Raw genomic sequence first — 27,706 nt, forward strand, 5'->3', positions numbered from 1 at the left:
CCAATTAAATTTTTCTTTAATTGATTAAATGTGCGAAAGCTTGATATGAAACATTTTGTAAAAATTAACTACATATGTGTAGAACTGTACATAGAACTAACGTGGTTCCCCAGTTTTGCATTAAATTATAATTGACAATTGCTATAGAACTTTCATGGAAATTACAATTACAAAGTCAATTATCTGAACTCAATTACAATTTATTTACAATTACGACAGCAATCGTTTTTTAAAAAATTAGAATTACACCATAATTTTAATTAATTATCAATTACACAATTACAATTATAGTTTACCCTAATCCTGGACTGAGGACATGCGTGTGCTTGTCCTTCAGACGCCCTCCGTGACTGCACGGGTGACAAGATGTCAGACTCTGAGAAAACACGAGCCTGCCTTCCTCTATACCAAAACCTGCTCCTCCTACAGAAGCTGCTGCACAGGTACGCAGCAACATTAGTGCCACATTCTCAACTGCCAGCAGTTCAGATGCAGTATGGAGATGTTTGTGTGTATGTGTGTGCAGGTACGAAGAGGCGCTGTGTGTGTGTGAGCCTCTGCTGCAAGTGTGTCCTGAGCTGTGTGTTTTGAGGGACGCTATGTGTGAGCTGTTGGTGCTGCAGGGACGGACAGAGCAAGCGCTCAGTGTGTGGCTGATCGCTTTGGCCGAGTGTCCACACAACGCCGAGGTCTTCTACCGCTGCTGCTGCTTCCTCATGGAACAGGTGATCACACGCAACCTTATTTACACACTACACAGTAACATATCCAACATACACATGTATCTTGAGTGCAGCGCAGAGCATTGCAGGGTGCTGTTTATCAGCCTCATCATAAATCACTGAAGCCTGAAATAACAAACACAGCAATAACTTTCTGACACTGTCATCACGTACGTCATCAGCCTTCCTTCATTAATGTCATATTTATTGAGGAATACCACCATAACCAGTATAAATCATCCTTATTATACCGACTGGGAGAGTTGGACAATCCTTCACCGTGTCAAACACCATCCCAGCTTCACTGCTGTTCTGCTTTTACTGTGATTTCTAAGCTTCTCAATGGTGTCGCATAAATAGAAAATTTGAAATAAAAAAATATTTTATTAAGTTCTGGCCAGTTTTTGTCACGTCTTGGATCAGCCTGATGAGAGGCAGTAACAAAAGCTTTGCTTTTGCATTACTCAGCATTAACCCAACCCCCAGAAAGCCAGTGGTTGTCAATTGCTGTTTTAACTGTTTTAATGCCATTCACATCTACAATTAATATATTTGCCTTCAGTTTAACATTGTTTTTAGGAGCCAAACTCCTCTTGTATTGCCTTTATCGGATGAGCTGATGTGTTTATGACTCATTGCGCCACAGCGTAGGTAAAAGCGACAGATTACAGCTGAAATTAAGTATTTCTATGGACATAAGACATATGAGTAGAAAGCCATTTAGCAAATAGATGCTTAAGTAGCCATGTGTTTTACTTGAAGGTATAATTTATTGGCCCAAACCAGTGACACAACTCTGTATAGCCAAAGTATGTTATTCAGAAATGCAAGCCCCTTGGCTCTGAAACAAGCAGTTTTCAAAGACAGTTTATCATTTTAAAACCTCTGATGCTGCTATTTGAAGCATTGGGTTCTTTCTTGATGACTTCAACTAGCGAAAAAAGGAAAATCAGTATTTTCTGAGAAAACAAACCTTTTCCTCTGTTTATCTAATGCTGGCTTGTTCATGGTTTTACTATGGAGCATCACATTTATATACATCATGTATATATACATTGGGTCACAGGATAAAGTCAGCGCGGTGGCGCCGCTGCTAAGAGGCTTTGTGCTGTCGCTGTGCGATGACGAGCAAAGTCACAGGACACCGGTGGATGTTTTGAGGTTTGAACACATTTGTGTGAGTGTGTGCGCACGTGCGCGTGTGTGTGTGTGTGTGAGTAAGACCACCTCTGTTCCTCCTGCAGGCACATCCTGGGCCTACCCACAGACGAGCTGCTCCAAGGACCCCAACTCAAAGAGGAACTGCTTGAGCCAATCAAAGAGCAGAACACCTACCTCCACCTCATCCACTGGTATACACACACACACACACACACACACACACACACACACACACACACACACACACACACTCTCTCTCTGGGTTGGAGGCTAACCCTCTTGGTCCAACCCCTACAGTCGGTGGCAGTGGATGCAGGGCTGTGTGGAGGCGGCCGTAGAAGCGTACGAGCGAGCTCTGAGCTCAGTGCTGAAGCTAGAGGAGCTCCACCTGCTGTGGATGGAGTGAGTCTGCACTCATCATCACCTCTGACACACATAGGGACTCCTATTTTCTGTTTCATAATTTCCTCAGTTGTGTTTCAGTGTTAACCTATTTTTGATTTACATTTATCGTCTTTCCCTATTTAGATGACTTTATTGGCTATTACACTTGCCAAAAGTTGAACTCGTACCGACAGCTACACCTGTCTTTATACCAGTGCCATTTCTGATTTGAAAGCAGCCATAATATTCTGAACCACTTGTTCATCACAACATATTAAAAACACACTTTAGATGAAGCTCTGAATGGATTTTCAATCACACGATTACATGATCACTAGTCCCATCGTACCACGTAGCTCAAGATTTTGATCGGAATTTGCGTAGTATTGGACATATACATGTATAGACCAGGGACCTCAATAGGCAGCCCTCATTCCGGATCAGCATCCGAGTCACATATTTGGGAACCACAAGTCTGTTTTTTACACCTGTTGTGTGTGATCACTGAAAGGAAGTCTACATGTTGTTATCACCTTTGATATCACCTCTGAAATCACAGTTACCTGCAGTTTGCCGTCAGTCAGCCCACCCTCCGACATAGGAAGTTGTCGGAGCTGATCCACGGCTGTCTGAGCACCGTCCCGACCCGCCTGCAGCTCCCCTTCAAACCTGCTCAGTTCTGGACCTGCTATAAGTTTCACAACAAGGTGAGACACACAGACACACACACACACACACACACACACACACACACACACACACACACACACACCTGATTCAGCTGTGTGCTTTTGTGCATCTGCAGGTTATATCATTTTACCTAAGCCGTCTGCCGCGGTCCCAGCATTCTTTGCTCCTGGAGAGACTGCACTGTGCCATGCCCAACAACACTGATCTGGGTCTCAGGTACACACTCACACTACACTACCTGTCTGTGACCAACACACAGTTTTATCTGGAAATTGGTTTCATGACGACTTTTGGGGCATGTTTTAAAGGAGAGCATGGGTGTCCACAGATGTTCACAGAGGTCCAAACACGGACAGTGAGAGACCAGGGCTGTGTTTGTGAGGCTGGTGGCAGATGGGAAGAAACAGTGTTTGTGTCGTAAGGTTCTGGTCCTGATGGACTGGAGCCTCCTTCATCAGGAGTTTGGAACAGTTTGTGTCCAGGGTGGGAGGGGTTGGTCAGCCACAATCTTCCCTGCATGCTCCAGAATCCTGGAGGCGTACAGGTCCTGGAGGGAGGGCAGATTGCAGCCAATAACCTTCTCTGAGTGGATGATACATGGCCGTAGCTGCAGCGTGAGATGGTGATGGAGGAGCAGAGGATGGACTGGATGATGGAGCTGTAGAAGTTCCCATTATCTTATTAGCCTAGTGGTGAATGTCCATCCAGCCTTTGACCTAGAAAGAAGGTAAACTCCTCCCTCAGTGACAGTGTATGTTTTGGTCATTACATCAGGGTCCCCATGGTCAGGAAATTCCTGGAAAAGTTATGGAATTAAAAAGTCATGGAATAATTTGCTTTGGAAATATAGCCTATTTTATTCTAATGTTTAAAATATATGAAACCCCAAAGATGTTAAGCGTTATCTCAAAGTGAAAGTGTTGCATACCAGCAGCATCAATGGCCACATTTATATGGGAGCTTTAATTCCTCTTTAAAGCAGAATAAAAGTTAATTCCTCTTTAAACTGACCTTGTAAACACTTAATTTCTAATGTTAATTCAATTCCGAATTAAATTTAAATCCGCATTAGGTGACTGGTTTATTCCGATTTTAATCTCAAATTAAATAATTCCTCTATCTTGTAAACACTTAACTCCTCTTTAAGTTAATTCTGGTCGTTCTGCGCATGTGTGTTTTGCTGCGATGATGACGACACAATCCAAAATGGCGGCCCAGACTAGAGCCGATACTATTTTTTTAGTAAGAGCCTTAAAAGACATGGATATAATGAAAAGATTGTATGGACGGAGGCACAAACATGCGGACATTCACACGGACACACAGACTTATTAAACACACGGACATCGGCAAACGGAAAGGCTTCATCGGACTGGTGATACTAAAACCCAGATACGGAATGAATGAGTCCCGGTACTGCATACACAGGCTGTAAAATCACCAAGTTTATCATTGTACCAGTTGTTAGAGCTACTATCTTTACCAGGGAGCAACTATTTATCCCTGGTTAGTTTTACTGGGCTTTCTTTACTGGTGATTAGTTCCTATCTCCCTTCCGCTCTGCGGACAAAGGTGTGCTTTTGTCGAGCTGCTGCTGCTGCAAAACTACAATCAAAACAAAAGTGAAAACAATTCTCATGTGTGGTCTTCTGTGTTACAGCCGACAAAAGGTTTGTTGTGTTTTTCCCGATAGACGTGATACGTCACGTTTGCCCCCAACCCCCAGACCTAAAGCGGAATTGAACAAGAAGAAAGTCATCAGCATCCCTCGCCAGATTGGTTGTCATTATAACTCACATCCTTTTCCTAAATGTCCTAAATCTAAGAACTTAGATGTATACATAAGAATATGTCATCACATCAGAATATCAAGTTACTAGCTATCTTTAACGGATGAACGGAGCTCAAACCTATATCCCCCTTTCCACTTTGTGGTGGGGGATTATATTAACAAAAATTGCAAGCAGTCATGAAAGGGGGCCAAGCCTTCCCGCACGACTTGGCCCCCAGGTTTTGTGGAGCCCATGGAATTACATCACGAAGGATGACGGGCTTGGGGCGAGCGTCAGGACACAGGCCAATGTGCCATTTGCAGGGAAAATGTGGATATAAATTTTATGCAGGTGTGATTTAAAATGTGAAAGTTACAGGCCTTTGCACCCATTATAGCGTCACCCAATTTTTGGTATGGGTGGTCTGTGTGCTCTTCTATATATACCCTGTACATTTCACAGCCCTCAATATAATACTTCAGCTGAAATAAATGTTTGTTGTTTATGTTGTAATAACCCACGCCGACTTTGACCAATCATGATTAACTTTGAGATATGGCCTCAGGAGCGACCCAGGGTCATACCTACCAAAGTTGATAAAAATCGGTATTGTTTTTAAGAGAGATGAATTTCTCATATTTGCAGCGCCCCTAGAGGCCCAAATTATTCAAATTTGGCTCATACCCCCACAATCACATGCCAATCAAGGATCTCAGATTTGGTGGTGTTAGCATTTATTTTGACTGAGAAATGCAACAATTTGTTTTTATAGCTCGCTAGAAAACTTTACTCGTTAATAATTGGCGCATATTTTGACCGAACAAAATTATTTCCTTAACCTCAGATCAGGTCTAACTGAATACTCTAATGTGACAAGTTTCACGCTGATTGGACAAACCCCAAGGAGGAGTTAGAAAAGTAGGTTTTGCAGTTTTTGCAATTTTGTGTCAACAAAACTCAAGGTGGAATTGGGCGTGGCCTAGCTCAGCTGATTCAGTGCCATTCAGGGAATCTGTGGATATGATATTTTTGAATGTGCAACATTTAGTGTGGGAGTTATAGGCCAAAACGCATTGACCTTGGTTATAGCACTACCTGCTGGCGGACATAATTGAGTTTCAAACTCCATCAAGGTATTCATACCCTGAAGCCACACACCGAAATTTATCTTATCTTAAACAGTTTTTGAGAAATGCTGTTCACTTTAACTCGTACGGATGAACGCAAACCTATATCCTCTTTCCACTTCGTGGCGGGGGATAATAAAGCCTAATAAACTGGTTATACATGTAAATCTCAATTCGGAATTACTATTACCATGTAAACACAAAGCAGAACACTTTAATTCCAAATGATATAATTCGGAATAACTAATTCCGAATTAAAAAACATTAGGTGACCGTTGCCATTGAGTGGGAATCATGAGATCTCACAAATTCACTCTCCATCTGTTACACTAGTACACAGTGTGTGCGTGCGTGTGTTGCCAGGTTGGAAAGAAAAAAGGTGCTGTAGAGCACTCTTCCTTATTACTGAGGAGACGGGAGTCAATATCTTCCCTCTTGTTCGTATTGATAATGTTTAATGAATCCTTCAAGCAGAAAATGTCTGTCTGCAACTCAGTTTAGATTAATCTGAACATGAAGGGGAACTATATTTTCAAAGTGAAGAACCTCGCTAAAAATCAAACTTTCATGTGATTTGGATGTATCACTCCAGCAGTGACACACTATGGACAAAGTGAACAACGTTGGGCACTTTTATTACAGGATATAAACATGAGTAGTGATCACTGTCGACATTATTCACTGTTACATGGAAACGTTTGTATTTAAAGTCTAATATGAACACTGTGGTCCCTTTAAGGGCCGGTTAATGCGCAGGCGACAAAGTGTTGTTAGTTCTGATAATATATGAGACTCGCGTTTTGTGCTCAATGTGAGAAGTTGTCGTGTTTGTTGATAATTACAACTTGCACACATGATTTTTTCATAAAATAAGATGTTGTAACCTGGTGTCAATCAATGGTGTGGTTTGCAGTAGTCACAGCACTGACTTGTGGGTGCTGTCACCAAGTACCTTGAAGTCCCAAATATTCACTCACAGCTCACCTTTCATTACACACACCATGTCCTGTGTCATACGTGGAGTGTGTTATAGTTGTGTTCATGTGCATGAACATCCAATCACTTTGTTCTTATAAAGGTTTAGTTTGTTGTATAACCAGTCTTTGTCATGGCAGTGTCACCTAGTGTTAGGACCAGGAAGTGCAGCATCAACACATTTTACTGTATTATATATTGTGGTTTTTTTAAATCTCCACTACAAGCCCATTAAAAATGGACAATGAGCTGTAATTCGATCCCCCTTTGCTTTACGGCCTCAGGTTTACCTCTCCACCAGCTTACTAAAAAACACACTGCTCTCTAATTGGCCTTTTTGTCCTGCAGAATCTTGCATGCTGACTGGCTGGAAGGAAATTTGGAGCACCTGAGGTTTCACGCTCGGTTGTTGAGCAGCAGCGCCCCCTGTTGTCTGCCTCTGTGGAAGATGTGAGAATACACGCTGTGTGTTTGTGATAGTGTGTTACTGTGCATGTTTAATGGTTAGTGTGTGTTGCAGACTGATCACTGTGCAGAAGGAGCTGAAGGAGTCGGTGGAGGTGAGTCATAGGTCGAGCCAAAAGTTTTTGTGTGTGTATGTGTGTCTTTTTGTGCGTGTGTGTGTGTGTCTTTTCTTCTTCTCTCCTCTTTTATTTGTCTGTGTCATTCTTCAGGTGCGACTTAGTTATCAGCAGGCGCTCCAACACCTTCCTCTGAGTGCAGACCTGTGGAAACACGTAATACACACGCATAACATCTGTGAGCTTATTAGTAATCAGAGTACTTATTAGATATCCCATCTCTTTAGCGGCTATTGTTCGAGGTGGTGGTGGGCGGAGCCTCAGAACGGTTGCGGTCCCTCGTTGGCTCCTGTCGTCAGCTTGGTGTAGCGGTGGACCTGGTCAGTGTCGGCCTAAAGGCAGACTCTTAATGAACTGAAGGCCTGGCTCCACCCATCTGGCTCTTCCTCCAATGAGAGGTGTCCGTAAGTATTGAGTGGCGGCTTCTCTTCCAATCACTTTAGTGTCTCACCTTTTAGTTGGAGTTATTTCCTTTTTGGTTTTTATTAACATGGGGGGTGGGGCTTAGGGTTGGGGGTAGATTTTGGGTATGTGTGCTGCGGCTGATTGGACATATTAAAGTGACGAACTGCTCTGCATCGACTCACCGCTCATGAAGACGTCTGATTGGAAGAATCTTTGGTTACTTTTATATGTTCCAACGTTTCCAATGTTAATAAACCATTTGCTACAAAAGGATGAAATTGCTCAGTTTGGTTCTTTTCTGACACAGTTCACCCTAGTGAGCATATGAGGACCAGCACACAGATTTGAGTTAAGTACAAACTTTATTTCACTGATAAACAAATGCAGCGGGGAGTGTAAAAGGTCACTGAGCTGCTCTCACTGCTCGCAGTCTGTTGTTGCTCATCTGCTCCACTGCAGTGTGATACTCTGACAACTTCAACCGCACTCTGTCATACAACTACACACACACACACAGAGAGAGAGAGATGTTAACAGATAAAGCACAAACAAAAAAAGGTGGCTTACTCACAGCACTGTGTGTCTCTCTGAGCGCAAGCAGCAACTGATCAATGGATGTGTACGGAAGCCAAGCGGGAGATGCCAACGACGACAATGGCCTCTAGACTCACAGACACAAGTATTCAGCAAATAGTGTAACACACACACATTAGAATACAGACACAAACCTCAATTCCAAAGTATTGGTGTCCTCGTCCTTGGACAGCGTCCACATACTCTAAAACCAGCTCTGCTGCAGCATCCAAAAGGTCAAAATTCAGCAGGAGGCGAAGCAAAGCCGGAGCATCCACACGCTGTAAACAAGCACCGTGTTCAGGTATGACGGCTGAATGGATGAACACCTGATAAGCCCCACCCCCTCACCTTGTAAGCAGCAAGCAGCCAATCAGGTGGAGGCACAGCGTGTGTCAGCAGCTTGTTGATGACATAACGATGATATTGTCCGTTTGTGGCAGGAAATCTCTCCAAGTACGATGAGAGCAACCGCCACGCCTCATCAGCAGCACTGCACATACACACCCACCTTTACACACTGCATAATTTGTTTACACACAGCTCACTTTGTTTACATTCCCACCTGGATTCTTTGGTGTTGACCACAGTCAACTGGTTTGCAGCCAACCAGCTCCAAGCTTCATTCTGAGCCTCTTCTCCTCCAAACTGCAGCTTAATGCACCTAAACAAAGAACAAAACACACCAGTATCTGTACTAATTTCAGCAACTGGGTCATCTTATGCCCCTCCCTCATGTTCCATTAACCATCAGGCTCATTGTTGTTCCATGTTGTCCATTTACTGTGAAATTTTAGCACCAAAGTGTACACTGAGGTGGTTATCTTATTAATTTTTTCATTTAGCAGACGTTTTTATCCAAAGCAACATAACATGAGCATTTGAAGTTAAGGGACTAGTTCATCAGTCCATTCATCCCCAGGTTGGATCAACAGATTACCAGCCTGCTTCCTTAATCTTTATGCAACCATTTCCCCCATTAATATCAGATCTTTGGCAGTGATAGCACTACGGTAACGACGCACCCACAAGCGGAGAAGAGAACAGCCCATCAGTTCGTGTTGCTGAGCACAGTTGGTAAAAACGTACATTTGTACACATTTACACTCACTCATTCTGAGAGGAACTGTTGCAGTGTATAAGCAAAAATCCTGAGGTTAATTTCAAAAGATTCAGCAGCTCAGTCCAGTTGGAAGCCAACATGGCACATCATAAAGGATTAGAAAACAGACTTTGCAATCTGCACTGGACCCTGCCTGTAATATAAAACACCTTCCATGGAGCAGACACAATGCTAGTGTTCACCTGCATAAACAGGTTTTGAAACATCTACATTTTACCACACAAAGGACTCATAATAATAAGTAGTGCAGTGTGCTCAACTTTCCCTCTTGGCTGATGTTCACAGATTCAAAATGACCTTTATGCTAGACCAATGCAGCATGTCGTGTGTAAGAGCTCACAGTGCAGCTTGGCTGCAGACGTGAAAAAAAAAAAGCCAAGAATGGAGTGATTATTGTTTGAAAGTAAAGATTCCAGGCTTCAGGCAGGCACCGGTCCCAGGGTTGCACAGCTGATTCATGGGAAGTCTGAAAGACACCCACAGAACTGCACACACTTACACTGATGCCCCCACACTGCACTCACTGCAACGTCAAAAGATTGAAATCTCGGGAGCTCTTGACAATCCTAGAAGCTCGTCTACCATATATCGTGTATGTACACCTGATGCTTTTGACATGTTTGGTGTGAACGTGCCATAAGTGTTTGAAATTCCACATTTGTCCACTCGGGACCAAAACCAAAGATGAGCAAAAACAGCTCACATTGGATTAATGAATGAGCACATTGTGTGGGAGCATTTTTAGAAGGTGTAGAACTGTTGGATTATTGGAGGATTTTGTAGGTGTGTTATCATAAAAGAAAGTCATCAAATGTCAAGAATACAAGAACACCAATGCATACACACTTACTTGAAGGTAAGACCCTCAAACACAGGAGTCAGACTCAGTTTGAAGGTCTGACAAAGAGAAAGGGCGGAGTCAAACAGACCAGCCTGGACTAACAGAGAGACAAGCTCCTCAGCTGAAGCCCCACCTACCGGGAAAAAAAAGAAATTTAGTCCAACAGTATTATTTCTCACGTTTTCCAGCAATGGCACAATAATTCAATATAACTGAACTCTGTTTTTATGAACATCAGCTCAAGTGTTAACAATCGATTGCAGAATCCTAATTGTAGCTTTACATTAACAAGAATAATGTTAGCTTACCTGCGAGAGCGGCGGAAGGCGCATGATGTTGAGCGAGCGTGAGGCGGCACCGGGACAAGATGTACTCCTTCTGCAGATCTTTCAGCTCCAACACATCTACCTGACGTCTGCCTGCAGGGGCACCAGAGGGGAGGGCTTAGAGTACTGAGCTAAAAATGTGTGTGTGTGTGTGTGTGTGTGTGTGTGTGTGTGTGTCAGACCTGGCTCTGCAAACTCTCCATCTGAGTTTCTCTTCGGAGATGCTCCCTGACGTTCATACTACAGAAAACAAACACTCAAATTATTGAGTGTGTGTGTCATCAGCATAGAAGATGTGTGTAATGAGTGTGTGTTACCGTGCTTCCAGAGGACGGCCTGAGGATCCACGAGTATTGTGGGTCGATGAGTTGTAAACAGTTGAGCGCCGACAGAAAACAGTTGACCTGTTTGTGCAGACCATGTCGAGTGCGCACCTCCTGACCCAAACGCATCCCCAACTCAAACATGACAGTCCCCGCTATGCACGACCCACACACACACAAACACAAAGAGACAGCTTTAGAAACTTGAAATAACATTTACACATGCACAGCAGAGCTAGTGTCGTACCCTTCCTGTAGTTATGCCGTGCGATGTGAAAGGCGTACAGCAGTTCGTAGTAGTTGTGTGTCAGCAGGTCCAAACTTCGTGCTCTGGACTCGATGATGGTCACGACCTGACAAAGGCGCTCAGTGTGTAGTAAAGACCAACAGACACTGAATGAGGTGCACACCAGGCAAGAGCTCCATTACCTCCTCATGAAGATCAACGTACGGGAATCGAACCAAATCCTGAAGCTGTGAGCGTTCACAGAGTACGACGACCAGCTGACGGAGGCAGTCCAACCTCCTACATGCAGACACACACAGGAGTTTCTTCTGTTACCATGATGACAGAATAAGTCCTTTGTCTAAACATTTAGCATCTTACCTGCATTCTCTATAAACCATTATTATATTAGGTGTACACGCTGCTGAGATAATTGTTACATCATTAATAATAAACATATATGCTGCTATTCTATTATTAACATTAGATTATCGTTATACAAATAACCCTACATACTGCTGTTATATAATATTGTTTACTAAACATAAGCTCTATTTTTTTTTTTTTTTAATTATTACAACGTGAATATAACATACCGGTACATGCTGCTGTAATATATCTATATAAATAAGCGTACATTCTGCTGATTTTATTATGAATCGATGCATCTTGATCCACTTTTTCACAGCATTTCTTAGTTTCTCACTGTGATCACTGAGGACATGTATAAACTGTTCAGTTAGAACTGCATGGTGAAGAGCCAAAGTAGCAGCATCCTTGCTTGTAACGTATACAATAAATAAAAAAGGCTGTTCTAGAAGACAGATACAGTTTAATAAGTATATTACATATAAACTAAATAAGCAGCTGAAGTACAAAAGTGCTTTTAAGATATCAGTTAATCCATTAAAATATCCTTCTACTGTATTTCTTTTAACTTACCATTTAAATAAAAGATTACTAGAAATGTATGAATCGATTATCGATTACCATGTCTGAATGATGATGCATTGGCTATATCTCCCACCCCTAATCATGTTTATATAAACATCCATGCTGCTGTATTATTATTGTTATACAAAAAAGTACACATGCTGCCGTTATTATTTTATTACCATTATTCCTTTTTATATAAATAAACATACGTGTTGGTTATATGATTATAGTTATAAAAACAAGCGTACATGCTGCTGTCGGGATTCTGGGTCAGAGCTTCGTATGCCTCACTGTTGTGTCCCAGATCAAGATGATGTTTGAAAATACGAGTCCACAGAGCGGCCTGAAAAACACACACTAACACATTTGCACTAACCACTTTATGCACTGACCACACCACCTTCTATTGACCACGCCCACCTGACTGTTCACATCACCGTCTGTCTCTGAAATGCCTAAAGTAGCTAACTGGATCACCAGCTCAGGTAGAGCCACACCCTCCAGCAGCCGTAACACCTGCAAAACACACACACATGCGCGCACACACGCGTAAGCGTACATGTGTTTTGAGTGTATATATACAGGTGTGTATTTAACACGTGTACCTTGTTGTAGTATTGTAGTCTATGAGTGGGCGTGGCCTCTTCATCTTCACCTGCTATGAGTTTCATCAAAAACTCCTCCTTCTCCACCTCCGTCGCTGCTTCTTGGAAACATTGAAGTGCCTGAAGAGAAACACAGGGAAGCTCCGCCCCCTCAGTCACATGAAGCCATTAGGCACTGAATACTCAGCAGTTAATGACAGAGTTACTCTGTGTGATGTTTAAAACCAGCTGGTGATAGTGTTAGCTGGTTGTGCTCAGAAATTTGTCATCAGTTAACACAGACACCAGATTGAGCAGAACAGCATTGATGCTGGGACTTGCTGATGGTGTTTAACACAGTGAAGGAGTGTTCATCCTAATCAACTGGTTATACTGGTATGTAATAGGTATATACTGGTTTAGGGCAGTGGTGGCCTGATAGTTAAGTGCCCACTGCCTTAACTATCTATTCACAAGTTTGAATCCACTGTGGGATGTTGAGCATTTTTGACATCCTATTTTTAACACCATCTTACTCTATTAAAACTTCTTAATACATTTTCCACAGTAATAAATGTGTGTAAAGATGCTTTGTCCGTAATCTTTAATTAGGGGCCAGGCAGCACAAGCTGCCGGGAACCTATTTTTATCCTTCATGTTCTTTTTTCCGAGGAAATCCTTCTTCCCATCCGCGAACAATCACAAAATTTTGCACAAAGGTTGCGTCAGTTGCAATAATCCAAAAGGTGGGACTGCAGGGAGCCTCTAAAGTTTAACATTTTGAAAATTCCAAACAAGTTAACTACAGCGGGGCAAAAAGGTATTTAGTCAGCCACCAATTGTGCAAGTTCTCCCACTTGAAAAGATAAGAGGCCTGTAATTTTCATCATAGGTATACCTCAACTATGAGAAATAAAATGAGAAAAAAAATCCAGAAAATCACATTGTAGGATTTTTAATTATTAATTGGTAAATCCCTCGGTAAAATAAGTATTTGGTCACCTACAAACAAGCAAGACTTCTGTTTCTCACAGACCTGTAACTTCTTCTGTAAGAGGCTCTTCTGTCCTCCACTTGTTACCTGTATTAATGGCACCTGTTTGAACTCATTATCAGTATAAAAGACACCTGTCCACAACCTCAAACAGTCACACGCCAAACTCCACTATGGCCAAGACCAAAGAGCTGTCAAAGGACACCAGAAACAAAATTGTAGACCTGCACCAGGCTGGGAAGACTGAATCTGCAATAGGTAAGCAGCTTGGTGTGAAGAAATCAACTGTGGGAGCAATTATTAGAAAATGAAAAACATACAAGATCACTGATAATGTCCCTGATCTGGGGCTCCACGCAAGATCTCACCCCGTGGGGTCAAAATGATCACAAGAACGGTGAGCAAAAATCCCAGAACCACATGGGGGGGGACCTCGTGAATGACCTGCAGAGAGCTGGGACCAAAGTAACAAAGGCTACCATCAGTAACACACTACGTCGCCAGGGACTCAAATCCTGTAGTACCAGACGCGTCTCCCTGCTTAAGCCAGTAAATGTCCGGGCCCGTCTGAAGTTTGCTAGAGAGGATTTGGATGATCCAGAAGAGGATTGGGCAAATGTCATATGGTCAGATAAAACCAAAATAGAAAATGAGGGACCAGGACGACTGATCCGTGTAAAGGAAAGAATGAATGGAGCCATGTATCATGAGATTTTGAGTGAAAACCTCCTTCCATCAGTAAGGGCATTGAAGATGAAACGTGGCTGGGTCTTTCAGCACGACAATGATCCCAAACACACCGCCCAGGCAAAGAAGGACTGGCTTCATAAGAAGCATTTCAAGGTCCTGGAGTGGCCTAGCCAATCTCAGATCTCAACCCCATAGAAAATCTTTGGAGGGAGTTGAAAGTCTGCTCTAGAGTAGATCTGCATGGAGGAATGAGCCAAAATACCAGCAACAGTGTGTGAAAACCTTGTGAAGACTTACAGAAAACGTTTAACCTCTGTCATTGCCAACAAAGGGTACATTACAAAGTATTGAGATGAACTTTTGTTATTGACTAAATATTTATTTTCCACCATAATTTGCAAATAAATTCATTAAAAATCCTTCAACGTAATTTTGTTTCTCATTTTGTCTCTCACAGTTGAGGTATACCTATGATGAAAATTACAGGCCTCTCATCTTTTTAAGTCGGAGTACTTGCACAATTGGTGGCAAACTAAATATTTTTTTGCCCCACGATATATATGCTACAGATTTGCTACTTTCACTAAAATGTAACCACAACACTGAAAACACTTTGGTACATTTAAACCAAATCCACCTCCTTCTACAATTTTTGTTCAATTGATACCAAACTCGCTACAGCACATCTTCTGCCCTGCACAAACAATTCACACAAATTTTTTATTCGTCAAAAATTGAGCCCAACAGTGCATACTGTAGCATTGTAAATGCTTTTTGATAAATTTAAATGAATATATAAATACAACAAAACAATATTTCTGAAAATACTAAGGTTGATAATACTTTGAACTGAGGCACACTCGGTGGCCAGGCAGACATTGATGCTACTAGTAAGGATGTAAGGAAAAAAAATATCGATTTGGCGATAAATCACAGCGCTGTTATCGTATGGATCCAGAGTTCAGAGTGTCTGGAACACAGCGTAATTCACTGATGATGATTGGCATGACACTGACCTTTTGACCTTCCCCGTTGGCCAAGTAACACTGACCCAGCACAAAGCGACAGGAACCGATGTTCACCTGACACCACGGACCAATCAGACGCACGTATGCCTGCATACACACATAATTTTGGTTTAGGTGACCACAATCTTACATTGATAATGGTCCTCAATGTCCTAAAATCATGAACACACAGACAGCTTTCTTACCTGAAGCTGTGTGTACTGACAGTGTGCCATCAGACACTCTGGGAACTGGAAACCAGGGTTACTGGGCCAACTGGGATACATAGTGAAGGATCAAAAAGCAGCTTACACTTAAACACAAGAGACAACTTCCAAGGCTTTTTGTGATGTCCTTAGCAGCAGCTGTTTCATATTCCTTCCAAAAGTCCTAACTTCCATTGTGTGTGTGGAGGATACAGCAGCTGGGTCAAGAGAGTCACCATGTTGGACATCATGTGACTCCACAGCAGAGAATTGTTCTGCTGCTGATCGAAGAGATGAGAGACTATTGTCCTCCGAGCTGATGTTCTGTAGAAGAGCTCCAGCAACGTCTGAGCACCGAGGTCTGAGCACAGTGAACAACAACAAGTTAACATCTGCAGCACATAGTGTGTGCATGGGTCTGTGTATGTGCTCACTGACCTGATGAGGGCGTAGTTGGACAATCTGACAGCTCCAGTGTGTTTAGGTGCTGCATGTTTGCCTCTCTAAAAACCACAAACATTTAAAACAACATTGATGATGTAACATCCGGTGCTGATGACATCACGGGGCGGTCGTTTGACTTACAATGCATCGATTGGGACGGAAGAGGCCAGAGTGTTAGCGAGCTGTCGCAGCAGCTGATAGGACGAGAGCAGGTGAGAGCAACGGGGAACAAGATCTTGCTGCAGCTGGAGCAGGTGGAGACCACCACCCAAAAACACCTATACACAAACAGGGACACAACAACACACACCCAAAGTGTGAGAGAGAGAGACAGAGACTTAATAACACAACACAGAAACACAGAGTGTTTTAATGAAGGTTTTAGCAACTAGTCAATACTCAACAGCACAAGCTGCAGCATGGGTGTGTAATGTTTGTGTAGTTGTGCGTACATTGTCGCCCAGCCTCAGGTAGATCTTCTGTAGCAGCAGCAGGTCTCGGCAGAGCTGTGCTCGGGTCATGGTCATGTGACTGACAGCCTGACAGACGACGCTCAGGGCCAAATTGCTGCCGTAGAGCTGAGACAGGCTAAGTCTTACACTCAAACTCTGACCTGAGGACACACAGTGGACACATTGAGGACAGAAAGGGGAGACTTTAGTCTCACTCCTCTCTCCACAGCCTACCAGGAGCCAGTGGAATGTCCCTGCACCAATCAGAATCTGTCTCCAGGTCCATCTCCCTCAGAAGGACCATCATGGCTGCTGTTGGGTTTCTAATGTCCTGAAGTTTGTTCTGAATGTCCACAAGGACATTATCACTGCAGGACAGAGTCATGTGTGGACAATGGTGAGGACAGTATGGAATTACATAAACACATGCAAGGACAGGTAAGGAAAGGTATGAACAAACAAGGTCACGTGATAAGGAAGAGTAAATACAGAAACAGGTGAGGACAGCCATTAAAGGGGGTAGAAACACAGGGTGAGGACACAGACTTGTCATTGCACAGCAGTGCTTCCAGGACGAGCTCCGCCGCTCTTTCAGGAGGTTGCAGGTGCTCCACGGCTTTCTCCATCTCATAGGCCATATCCATGGAAACTGCATCACTAACCAGGCGCAGGCATTGGAAGAGCTGCAGGACGTCCCGCCCCAGGTCAGGGTCTGAGGATTAATCAGAACTTAAGAGACTGCTGAAGGACTAGTTAGTGCTGGTTAACCTAAGCTGGTTAGTGCCTTCAGTAATTGGCGTGTCCTCCTCTGTGCTCAGGTACTGCTCGTTGGAAAGGTAGAGATGATCCACAGCGAAACACGGCAACAGGAAAGACACAAAACCCTGAAACACAGAGGGAGAAAGAGTTAAGAACCAGAAACACACCTGTAGTAAGTGTTGCAGTTTACCTTGCGCAGCACGCACACCATGCCAGTGTTGGCGCTCACGCTTAGGCCCAGCGCTGCTGCCTGCACTTCCTGGTACTGCAGACAGAGGGAGTAGAAGCGACACCACAGCTCCTCCTGGAGCTGTCGGTGCTCCTTCTGAGACAGCTCCGACTCCGTTACACTGCTCTGCAGCTGCAGCATCACACACCAACATCATATTTTAAAGAATCACAGGCTGAAAACCTCTACACACAAGGAAACACACACAGACCCACCTCTGCCTCCACTGCCAACGTCACCTCTTTCTTCAGGGAATCCCAGGAATAGTCAGAAACCTTCTCTGAGCCACGTCTGTAAATCTACAGACACACAACAACAATCTAATCCATACGATGCAGTGTGTAGTGGTATGCCAAAATATCAATATTACGATATATCGCTTGCCGTATGTTATCGATACCTTGGCGGCAAATATTGTATTTTTTTTTTTAAATATTGCAACATACATGCACATGATACACAGAGATAATGCAGTACATACACAGTACAATGAGACAATAGGTGAGGAGTGGATATTTACACATTTACAGTATATGTGTGCGTGTTAAAGGTATTGTAGATGATGTTTAGCTTCCGGGTGGATCATCAAGACTATTGGTCCTCCTAATTGTCAATCATGTTTACGAAAGGCCGTCGTACGTGCTCGTGCCCGGTGCGCACCGGGTCCTTTGAAAACGGATTTTCACTTACCGGTGGCGAGTCTGACATAGTGGGAAAAGTGCAAATCTTCTTTTGTAAGGTAAGCTTGTATGACCGATGTCCACACCAACTTGTAAACAGAGCTGTGCACACGTAGGCGTGTTGCGCATGCGCGTTTTTTTTCAAAATGAGGAGAGGGCGTTTCTTTTTTAAACATTGTCCACAATACCTTTAAGAAGAGCCACTGTGCTGTATACACTTTGTTTTACTTGGCTGTCATTCATGTGAAATTGATTGACAATGTTTTGTAATTCCTGTGAAATGGATTCAGTGCAGTAGATCAATTCTGAATTTCTTCAGTGTTGTAATGTATCGTGGATGAAATTTCTTGCAATATATCAGTTATCGCAGAATCGCTGTATCGTGGGCAAAATATCCCGACAGTATCGTATCGTGAGGTACCTGGCGATACCCAACCTTAGCAGTGTGTTTCCTTGCCTGTAGAGAAATAATTTAATATGTGCATCAGTAGATATACAAGAACAAATACATTTTCTTCATCTTTGTGTGTGTGTATATTAGGGATGCACCGGAATGAAAATTTGAGGCCGAAGCCGAAGAAAATATAAGCGCTTGTCCGAATACTGAATATGGTTAAAATTTTCACAATTAATTTTTTTTTTTTTAAATAGTGCATACATGGCCTAGAATACATTTTTAGACATGTTTTTTAAAGTAAGTAAATGTTTATTGAATATTCTGACATTTTTTAAATATTCCAGTTGCCTTTGCTACTGTCACAAGCTACTATTCGGCCTTGCTTTTTTACTCACTAAACTGAAGACCGAATGTGGCTTTTTTTGCAATACTCAGCCGAATCTATTCAGCCACTGAATATTCGGTGCATCCCTAGTGTATATATATATGTGTGTGTGTCATGCTTTGTTTGCCTTTATCTGAACATAAGCCTAACCCATATAGTTTTACAGATTAATTTATGGCTCATCTCTGTTGAAAAATACATGAGGATTTTGAAAAAAATAATAGCATATTAAATCGCAACCACAATATTGAGGAAATTTCCAAAATTGCTCAGCCTTAGTCTGTGTGTGTGTTTCTGTGTGTGTACCTGCAGAGCTTTGACGATGGCGGAGGCAGTAAAGCGTAGAGGAGAGAAAAGCAGCTCCAGGTACGTTTCCTGTTTACACAGTAAAAAATAAAGTTCAGTTGCACCCAGTTCATCCTTTAACTGGTTAAACTGGTTTAATTTGAGGTTGAGGCTCAGACTTACCCGAGGGTCGAGGTCCAATCCAACATGCACCTCTTCCTCAGGAGGAGGCTGAACAAACACCTGATTCCACTGCCCGGCCGTGTTACTGTCACACACAAATGGGTGAGTGAGTGTGTGTGTGTGTGTGTGTCTGTGTGTGTGTGTGAGAGACTAACTCACTGCTCAAAGCTGATGTATTTGACCACAGCCTGGTTGGTGTCATCCAACCAGAGAGCCCAAACATCAGAGGAGGTCAGACAGAAGTCCACCAATGTCTCCTGAGGATAGATGAGGACAAATTAAAGTGTGCACATACGCACTGAATTGTAAGGGTGTCTGTAAATCTCTGAATAATTGTGCGTGCATGCGCGGATTAGTATTTGCGCCTATGTGGATAAGCGAGTATGAGTGCGTGTCTGTAGATAATTGTGTGCACCTGTGGACATGCGTGTACCTGCGTGCTGAACAACGTGGAGATGTGCTCCAGGCTGTAGCGGTGATGGTCAGTGATCAGTTGTAGGACGGTGAATTGTCCTCTCTGAGGGACAGACAAGTAAACACACACACTTATCCCCGTAGTTGGAGAACAGCTGAGACGAAGACGATGTTTCAGTCCAGAGAGGCGATGAACGCCTTTACAGGCTGGCATGAAGTCCAACATGTCTGCTTCAAGTAGACAGGTCTGTCCCTGTGGACCCAAAAACAGAATTACAGCAGGAGTAGGGATGGGCGATAGTGACAAAAAAAATTATCCCGATAATTTCTGGTATTTATCACGATAATGATAAATAAAAACTATTAAAAAATAAGAATAAAAAATGACAACTTAGTGTAAACAGGTTTTTTACAAACACAAATAAATGTAAATACATCAACATTAGACACATTTAAAAAGGCTACAATAGCTGCTGACTCAGAGTTCATGAGCTGATGTTTTATGGAATTTATTTTTGCATTTGGATCACTATTAGTGTTATTGTATGCAATTCATTTATTTCCTCATTTGAAATAAAATTATTTTCTGAAAAAAAAAAAGCACATGAAAAGCAAAAATAACTCCATTAGTGTTTTTACCGTTGCTGAATTTTGTTTCATTCATCTTAGGAGTTACATAAAGTCAAGATTGATAAAAAATCTCTGATTTCCTATAATTAAACCAGATCAAACTGATGATTTAATCATTCAGTATATTTTGGTGTAATATTTTCAATAGTTACATTAGTCTAATGGGACCAGCTTTGTCTGTGAACACGTGAAATACAATGAAAAAATAATTGCGTTTCACAAATTGGGACGGATGAATAGTGACATTATTATTTATGCTAACACTTATTTGTTAACGTGTGACATGTTTAGTTTTTATCCTGACATAGTAAAGTGTTAAATCTGACCATAAACAAATCGATGGCTCTCTGTGGTTTTATGACAGTAAGACGTGTTCTTTTTACTTGTCTATTCCTTATTTGGAGTGGTTAGTGTTAGCTCAGTCTGTGTGTCGGTGGGTTAGCTTAGCATAGTTAGCTTTAGTTGAGTTACCAGTTCATAATCTTGCTACAGGTTCATCTCTATCCCCGTGTTTGTGGAACTTTGGGTGGATCTGACGGAGGAACTTGGATTGGTTCCCTTTGTTGGATGGTTGTCTGGTCTTAACCAAGTAGCGGTCCATGATGCATCGCAGTATGGCAGCTTCAGGTAGCTAAAACGGGTACCTGACAGACAGACGGTGGTGTGCGCGGGGGGCGGTGGACGTCAGAGCTTCCGTAAACAACGTTCTGCTCCAGAGAATAATAAGTTCACAACAAACAGGGGCAGTTTTGGTCCGTGGAACACGGTTTTTTTGGGGTGCATTCTTAGCTAAATTGAGGGACAAATGGCCCGTGGCCTCGCTAATTTCCGACATGGGAATTTATCGTTTATACCGTGGGATGACAAATTCTTACCGGTGAGAATGTTTTTGACGATAAATCATAAACGATAAAATATAGCACATTTCTAAGCAGGAGTATGTGTGAGAGTGTGTGTTGGTGTGCGTGAAAGTGTGTGTACCTGCAGAGACCACACACGCAGCTTGTGGTCGTGACACAGAACAAAGATGAAGGAGTCTTCCTGCAGCACTCCAACACTCAGACTGAGCACCGAGTCAGCTGGAATCTGATCACTGCGCATTGCCGAGGACACCCACCCAGTAATCTTCATCATCACAGACGTCCTCCTGAGGTCCAGCACGGACACGTCCCCTGATACACACACACACACACACACTTCAGTACTGCTGAGGACAGTTTGAGGTCCACAGCAGCCTGTACCTCCACTGTCCGGTGGTGGCAGTGTTACCACGGTGACGCCCCCTGCTGCTGAAGACAGGGCAAAGTGTGCATGTCCCAGGGTGCTGATCCAGGCCGTGCAGGCCCCAGACGGAGACGTCGGGCCAGGAAGGACAAAGCTTTGAGATGGATCTTCGACGTTCAGCTGTCCAAAGTCTGTGAAAATCGACTGCATGTGCGGCTCCGTCACCAACTCCTGCAGCAGGGGACACGGAGACAAAAAAATGGAAAAGTCACAAACACACAGACAAGGATTGGCACCAAACCCGAAGATGTCTTGGGTTTAAGGGAGGTGAGATTGAGACTCACGCTGCGGTACATGCATGATGGGTGTGGGAGCAGCAGCCTGTGAATGCTCTGATTGGTGCAGACGAGGACGACTACATTGTTGAGCGTCTCCTGGATGAAAACTCCTCCTGGCAGCACCGCACAGTGATGGAAGCGCAGTCTGATTGAGTTATTCAGCAGGTTGGTGTCCAGAGACATCTCCACCAGCTGCAGCGCATCCCCACACGTAGACCTGCAGAACATAGAGCCGTTACACACATGGTTAGAAAAGTGTACGCCTTGTGTCTTTAATGTGAGTTTCTCTGGTGGTCGTAGAATAAGGTGGTTAATCACGCTGACTCAGGTGGATACTTGTTTTACTCACCAGTGGATGAACCTGTTGCTGGTGATAGACAGCAGAGTCCCGCTCTCCTCATAATGAAACGCACCCGCACTGTCAGGAAACTTCAGACCACCAGGGAGAGGATCAACACCTGAGCACAGAAAACACAGCTAACGACTGTACACAAAGGTTACACATGTACAGAGCTAACACAGGGGCACTGCTCAGCTGCTAGAAATGGTGACTGTCAGAGATCTGAGGGAGTCCTAAAACTACTGATGATCCACTGTGTAATTTTGCAGTGTTATTAGTTTGTTCACCGTGTATTCTTGCAATAAAGCTGCAGTATGTAAAATCTGTGAGACTGGTATGGAAACAACTGTGTGTCCCCTCTCTTCCCTTTTTTTTGCTGTCATTCACTAGCATTTTTGCTAATGCACACATCTGTTATCCCATCTCTTGTCACTCTCCCTCTTAGACTCTTCCTTCTCCACATCCGTCTACCATCTTTGGCTTGCTTTGCAGTGTATTTGTGCCGCACGCTACAATGGAGATCTTTCCTCATGGAATGTCTGCCATTGCATCTTCACTACCCACAAGACTTAAACGTGCTTCAAGTTTTGTCTCGCAGTCAATAGTAACACCCCAAACAGCTCATGGACTACTTGGTTTGTAAAAAGGTTTCCGATTGGCTGAAAAAGCACGTCCCAATCCTTGATTTCTATGCTTGAATTAGGCCTGGGCAATATATTAAGATTCAAGATATATTGACATTTCTATTTTGGTGATATAGAAAATTAGAATATCACCTATAAGGCAATAATAGGGCTGGGCAAAAAATCGATTTAAGCGATTAATCGAATTTGTAGATAAAAACTATTTTTATTTATTAAAGTTTGAAAAAAAGATATATATATATATATATATATATATATATATATATATATAAATATTTAATTTAATTACAATCACAGCAATAAAGTTGCCCTTTTGACAATATATCTGACTTGATCAGGCCTCGCTCTCAATGAGAAGAGGTCCAGACTTCACTGTGATGAAGCTGAAAATCAGAAGGTTCTCTAAATTAAAAACTTAAATGACCATATTTAATTTGACTGAGCAGCCCACTTATTTATAGGCCTGTGCATTATGTACACATGAGTGGGGTCAATTTAACATATCTTATATCGTGAATTGATGGAATGTCAGTGATAAAAGAAATATTTTCAAAATGTTTTTTAACTGATTTGTTCTTTGAAGCATTAATATTACTTTATGCAATTACAATACCTTGATTTCAGTGAAGTAGTACAGTCATTGCCATGAATGCAATTTAATTTAGATTTTTCTCTCATTTAAACACATCAGTACTTGTTAATAACATTTTGGTTTATACGCACAAATTAAATAAAATATGCATCAATATAAAATATATGACCCGTTTTATGAAAAGTTGATAGTCAAACTGAATAAAAGCACGAATACATAGCTTTTATATCATTGAATTATTGTATTATGTTTATTATTAGCACCACAAATTAGAGCTGGGCGATATATCGAATATACTCGATATATCGCAGCTTGTAGTCTGTGCGGTGTTGAAAATGACCATACCGTTAAACTCGCGGAGTTTTTTTTTTTTTTTTTTTTTTTGAAATGTCATCTTAATGACAACATGCACAAAAGGGCACTATTTGTTTTAAAATATTGTAGTGGCATTATGTACAAAAAGTGCACTTTAATTTTGTGTTTTGAAATGCCATGTGAGTTGCATCCTGCACTAATGTCTTGTTTTGAAATGTCTCTGTGACAATTTTGCACAGAACGTGCACTTTCTGTTGACAATTTTATGTTTGAGCCACTCACTGTTTAATAAATACAGTTATGTCAACTTTGACTTAGTTGTGATATCCCCTTTTTTGCATGAAAGTTTAAAATTGGCATATATTAATGCAGTATGATCAAGAATGTTTTAATGTAGACATATAGAATCATCATACTGGTGTGATTTTGTGCATCAAAGTGTTAATTCAAGGGTAATGCAAAATATCGAGATATATATCGTGTATCGTGACATGGCCTAAAAATATCGCGGTATTTATAAAAGGCCATATCGCCCAGCCCTACCACAAATACTAAAGGGTATAGATTATGAATCTGTACGATGTACCAAATTCGTGGCCACGAATCGAAGTCCAAATTCGATTACAATCAATTACAACAAATTTGAACTACAATCTGATGGACAAAACACACACGACAACATTGCCGTGTGTGTTTTGTCCATCAGAGTAGCTCATGTAGTTCATAAGTAACATTTCATCCTCCAGGGATGCTGCTTAAGGAGGAGGTTGTTTGTGCTCCGTGTGACACTTTAACTCCAAAGGTCTCTGCATGGCCCTGCACACAGGTAACACATCTGTCCATATGTGTCCTTCATAAGCAGACAGCTCTAATAATCATCTCATTCATTTAATATTAACGAATATACATAGACCATGACCTTATTTCATCCAATTTAAAACACAGAGACAAACACACGTTGATCTGTTTTCTGATTCTTCATTGTCAGTCGATGCAGCAGTGTGTATGCTGATCATCAGTCTGTCAACTTCTGTTTCTTCCACACACGTCTTCTAAACAAACAAAATATCCCCAGCCTGTGAGCCAGATAGCAAAATAATAGATGCCACGTAGGAGGTAGCAGCGCACCTTTGGATGAGAGATAATCCATGCTCAGCCGAGCTCAGAGGGAGAGGAGGAAAGGCGTTTATGAAACAGAAAATGGCACTACGTATAGAGTTGACCTTCCCAGCAGCGCACACTCAACCAGAGCATGTGTGGAACTCATGGATAGTGTGGCGATGGTGAGATAAAACAATAAAAAAAAATGGGGCAAGCAGTCGAAGAGGAAGTTACGTGTGTGCAGAATGACGGGAGAGAAAGTTGGAGGAACGCCAAAATACATTAAACTCTGACCCAGATAGCAAAATAATAAATTTGCCATCAAAAGTCTGGTCTTAGTGTTTTTTTTTTGTTTTTTTTTTATGTTTTATATAAGGAAACAATGTTCAGATGTTAGAGTTGTCACTAAAGCAAAACAAAATAGCTTTAAAGTCACTGACAGGGCTTTTTTTTTTTTTTTTTTTTAACAAAAATAATTTTTTCTCAGCTTTCTGCTCTGAAACTGAAAATTTGTGTAAAACTTGCTCTATTCAATGGCTGATTATAACAGAATGAAACGAGCCAGAAACAAACGTTTTTTTTTTAATGAAAGTAGAGGCTTCAATCTTTCAGAATTGGGTGTCAGATTTCAGATAGTCATAGTAAAAAATATTCTGTGGGTCTTTAAAAATCAGTCAAAATGCTCAAAAACGGCTGGCACTGAGGGGGGTAGAAAATCTGAAAATGGCTGGCACTGAATGAGTTAATGAAGCCAGTTCTAGTACTGTATGACAGCACCTGCAGCCAATCAAACTTGAAGCGCATGCTGCACTTTGTGTGTGTGTATATATATATATATATATATATATATATATATATATTTTTTTTTTTTGTTGTTGTTGTTCTTTATTTAAAGCCAGTTTGTCCAGAACCTTAAATAAAGCTCTCCTCCACATGCTACTGTTTGTACATATATATATATTAAAAAAAAAAATGTCACAACGAAACGGTGTGAAGTGTCGCCCCCCGAGGTCACACAATCTGACCGTCTACAGATTTCACCGGAACATCGGTCGTGTCTCCGGTGCTTCGCAGGCACGCAGCCAGTATACCGAACTAGCCCGCTGCACTGAATAAGTGTAATGACCTCAGAGTACAACAGGTGAACGTCAGTGGCTGTCTGTCAGTTCTGAAGAAGCTAACAACAGCTAGCAGGCTAAGAGTTGGTGGGCGGAGCCCCGAAAAGACCGACAATCACAGACGATCCGAGGGTTAAAGACTCACCAGGATTCACCGACACCTGCTTTGGTGTCCGAACCGGCGTGCGCTCGAAGCCGCAAATCTCCACGAGGCTCCGGTCCAATGCAGCCATCTTTACCGCGCGTCTACTGTTTCAAAACGGCTTCCGGCCGCTTCTTCTTCTGTGGTGGTTTCTTCTTCTTCTTTGTCTGTGTGTTTTTTTTTTTCCATTCTTCTTCTGTTTGTTGATTTTTTTTTGGAGGTTGGCACTCAATAATCGGCACATTACCGCCACCCACTGGACTCAATGAGAAGAGCTGTACATTTCTTCTACGGCCGCACGTTTACTGCACTTTTTATATACTAGTGTCAGTAAATGTACCTGTATTTTTGTCAATCATGCACAGATAATGGTGTCTAATATAGTAATATTACAGTGAAGTGGAGGGATAGAGAAAGAAGGCACACTCACTGTTTAGTCTGTAGGTGGTGATCACTTTAAAAGGGGGAGCATTGGCATGAAATGTTAAAAATGAATATATTTTACCAAAGTAAAAAGTGAAATATGTACAGTCAGATATGTCAGTGCTATATCTGCTTATGCATGTTAATGTCTGTCTCTATATGTCTCTCTCAGAAGGTAGTGACAGCAGTTTCACGCGCAAACAATGTTACTTTTGTGTGTGCTCAGCTTTTATTTTTATATAGAGATTGATCTTGTGTATTGCCTCATCTTTTTTTCCTCAAATAATTGCAAACAGTGAGAAAAAAAAAGCAAATATGCACTTAAATATGCATGTAACTTGAGTTACTTAAATTGTAACTACCGGTATTAATATATTGCCACTTTTCACTTTTGTAATGAGTTACACTTCTGAGTTACTTCAAAAAGGAATATATTACTGTAATATATTACAAAAATAACTAGTTACTCCCAACACTGCACACACAGAATGCAATACTAAAACAGTTTCACTGTACTTACCATGACACTTTCATGAGACATTGTCAGAAGACATATGCCCAAGCATACAATGTTTTATTATTAGTTAGAATTTTTAAAAGTATTATTGGCTATAATAAAGGTATGGTAAGGTGCAGCAATATGTCATCCCATGCTGTCCACTCACAAAAACACATACTAAATGATCAGCTTAATGGGTCAACCTACAAATGCAGTTACATTGTATTTCAGTACATCACTGTAGCAGTTTGTTAATAACATTGTAGTGCTCTGGAGCACTGTATTTATAGTTTGACAAATTACAACCTATATCTATAGGTTTATCTTCACATTTCTCCAGGAAGTTATTCTTGAGGAGGTTTTTACAAAATTTGCATAAAACTCCATATCCAAAAGATCTAAATCTTAGTTGTGAAGTATAAAACAAATAAGAAAAGGCAAATGCAAGTGTTGTTTAATAACTATA

The 27,706-nt window shown here is 41.8% G+C and overlaps 2 protein-coding genes across 3 annotated transcripts in view; one reads left to right on the plus strand and one right to left on the minus strand.

Annotated features, from left to right (window-relative positions):
• The window catches only part of zfc3h1 (zinc finger C3H1-type containing), a 28,453-nt gene extending 20,462 nt beyond the window's left edge, over positions 1–7,991 (plus strand). Inside the window, exons 24-34 of one of the 2 annotated variants that reach the window (XM_028449348.1) lie at positions 338–443; positions 527–725; positions 1,789–1,883; positions 1,967–2,074; positions 2,181–2,285; positions 2,827–2,974; positions 3,073–3,173; positions 7,180–7,281; positions 7,352–7,391; positions 7,506–7,568; positions 7,640–7,991. In XM_028449348.1, coding sequence (XP_028305149.1) covers positions 338–443; positions 527–725; positions 1,789–1,883; positions 1,967–2,074; positions 2,181–2,285; positions 2,827–2,974; positions 3,073–3,173; positions 7,180–7,281; positions 7,352–7,391; positions 7,506–7,568; positions 7,640–7,762 — 1,190 coding nt within the window. In that variant the 3' untranslated portion in view covers positions 7,763–7,991. Of the gene's footprint in view, positions 1–337; positions 444–526; positions 726–1,788; positions 1,884–1,966; positions 2,075–2,180; positions 2,286–2,826; positions 2,975–3,072; positions 3,174–7,179; positions 7,282–7,351; positions 7,569–7,639 lie in introns of both variants that reach the window. The other variant, XM_028449346.1, reaches the window with a different exon arrangement.
• A 169-nt stretch (positions 7,992–8,160) lies between these two features.
• On the minus strand, positions 8,161–26,475 carry nup160 (nucleoporin 160). Its single transcript, XM_028450868.1, has 34 exons — positions 26,322–26,475; positions 22,416–22,524; positions 22,073–22,283; positions 21,746–21,959; positions 21,486–21,676; positions 19,894–20,127; positions 19,620–19,717; positions 19,461–19,545; positions 19,299–19,367; positions 17,746–17,829; positions 17,492–17,662; positions 17,327–17,426; positions 17,089–17,254; positions 16,777–16,910; positions 16,543–16,703; positions 16,232–16,368; positions 16,085–16,149; positions 15,860–16,007; positions 15,647–15,716; positions 15,450–15,548; positions 12,771–12,890; positions 12,586–12,681; positions 12,414–12,508; positions 11,433–11,529; positions 11,251–11,356; positions 10,998–11,158; positions 10,863–10,920; positions 10,663–10,773; positions 10,364–10,487; positions 8,956–9,054; positions 8,742–8,883; positions 8,546–8,671; positions 8,389–8,478; positions 8,161–8,316 (listed from the first exon to the last, which is right to left on the minus strand). The coding sequence occupies exons 1-34, from the start codon at positions 26,407–26,409 to the stop codon at positions 8,221–8,223; spliced, it is 4,155 nt and encodes a 1,384-aa protein (XP_028306669.1). The 5' UTR covers positions 26,410–26,475; the 3' UTR covers positions 8,161–8,220.
• Positions 26,476–27,706: the final 1,231 nt, after the last annotated feature.

This window comes from Gouania willdenowi, chromosome 6 (assembly GCF_900634775.1).
Source record: "Gouania willdenowi chromosome 6, fGouWil2.1, whole genome shotgun sequence".
In the NCBI taxonomy this organism is placed as follows: Eukaryota; Metazoa; Chordata; class Actinopteri; order Blenniiformes; family Gobiesocidae; genus Gouania; species Gouania willdenowi.

Excerpts from the sequence above, each read along its gene's own strand:
- nup160 (XM_028450868.1), bottom strand. The coding sequence starts at position 26,409 with ATGGCTGCATTGGACCGGAGCCTCGTGGAGATTTGCGGCTTCGAGCGC. Across the intron at positions 21,677-21,745 it reads GCCACCACCGGACAGTGGAG|GGGACGTGTCCGTGCTGGAC; the intron begins GTACAGGCTGCT and ends TGTGTGTATCAG. Across the intron at positions 12,509-12,585 it reads ACGGTGATGTGAACAGTCAG|GCCGCTCTGTGGACTCGTAT; the intron begins GTGGGCGTGGTC and ends TGTGTTTTTCAG.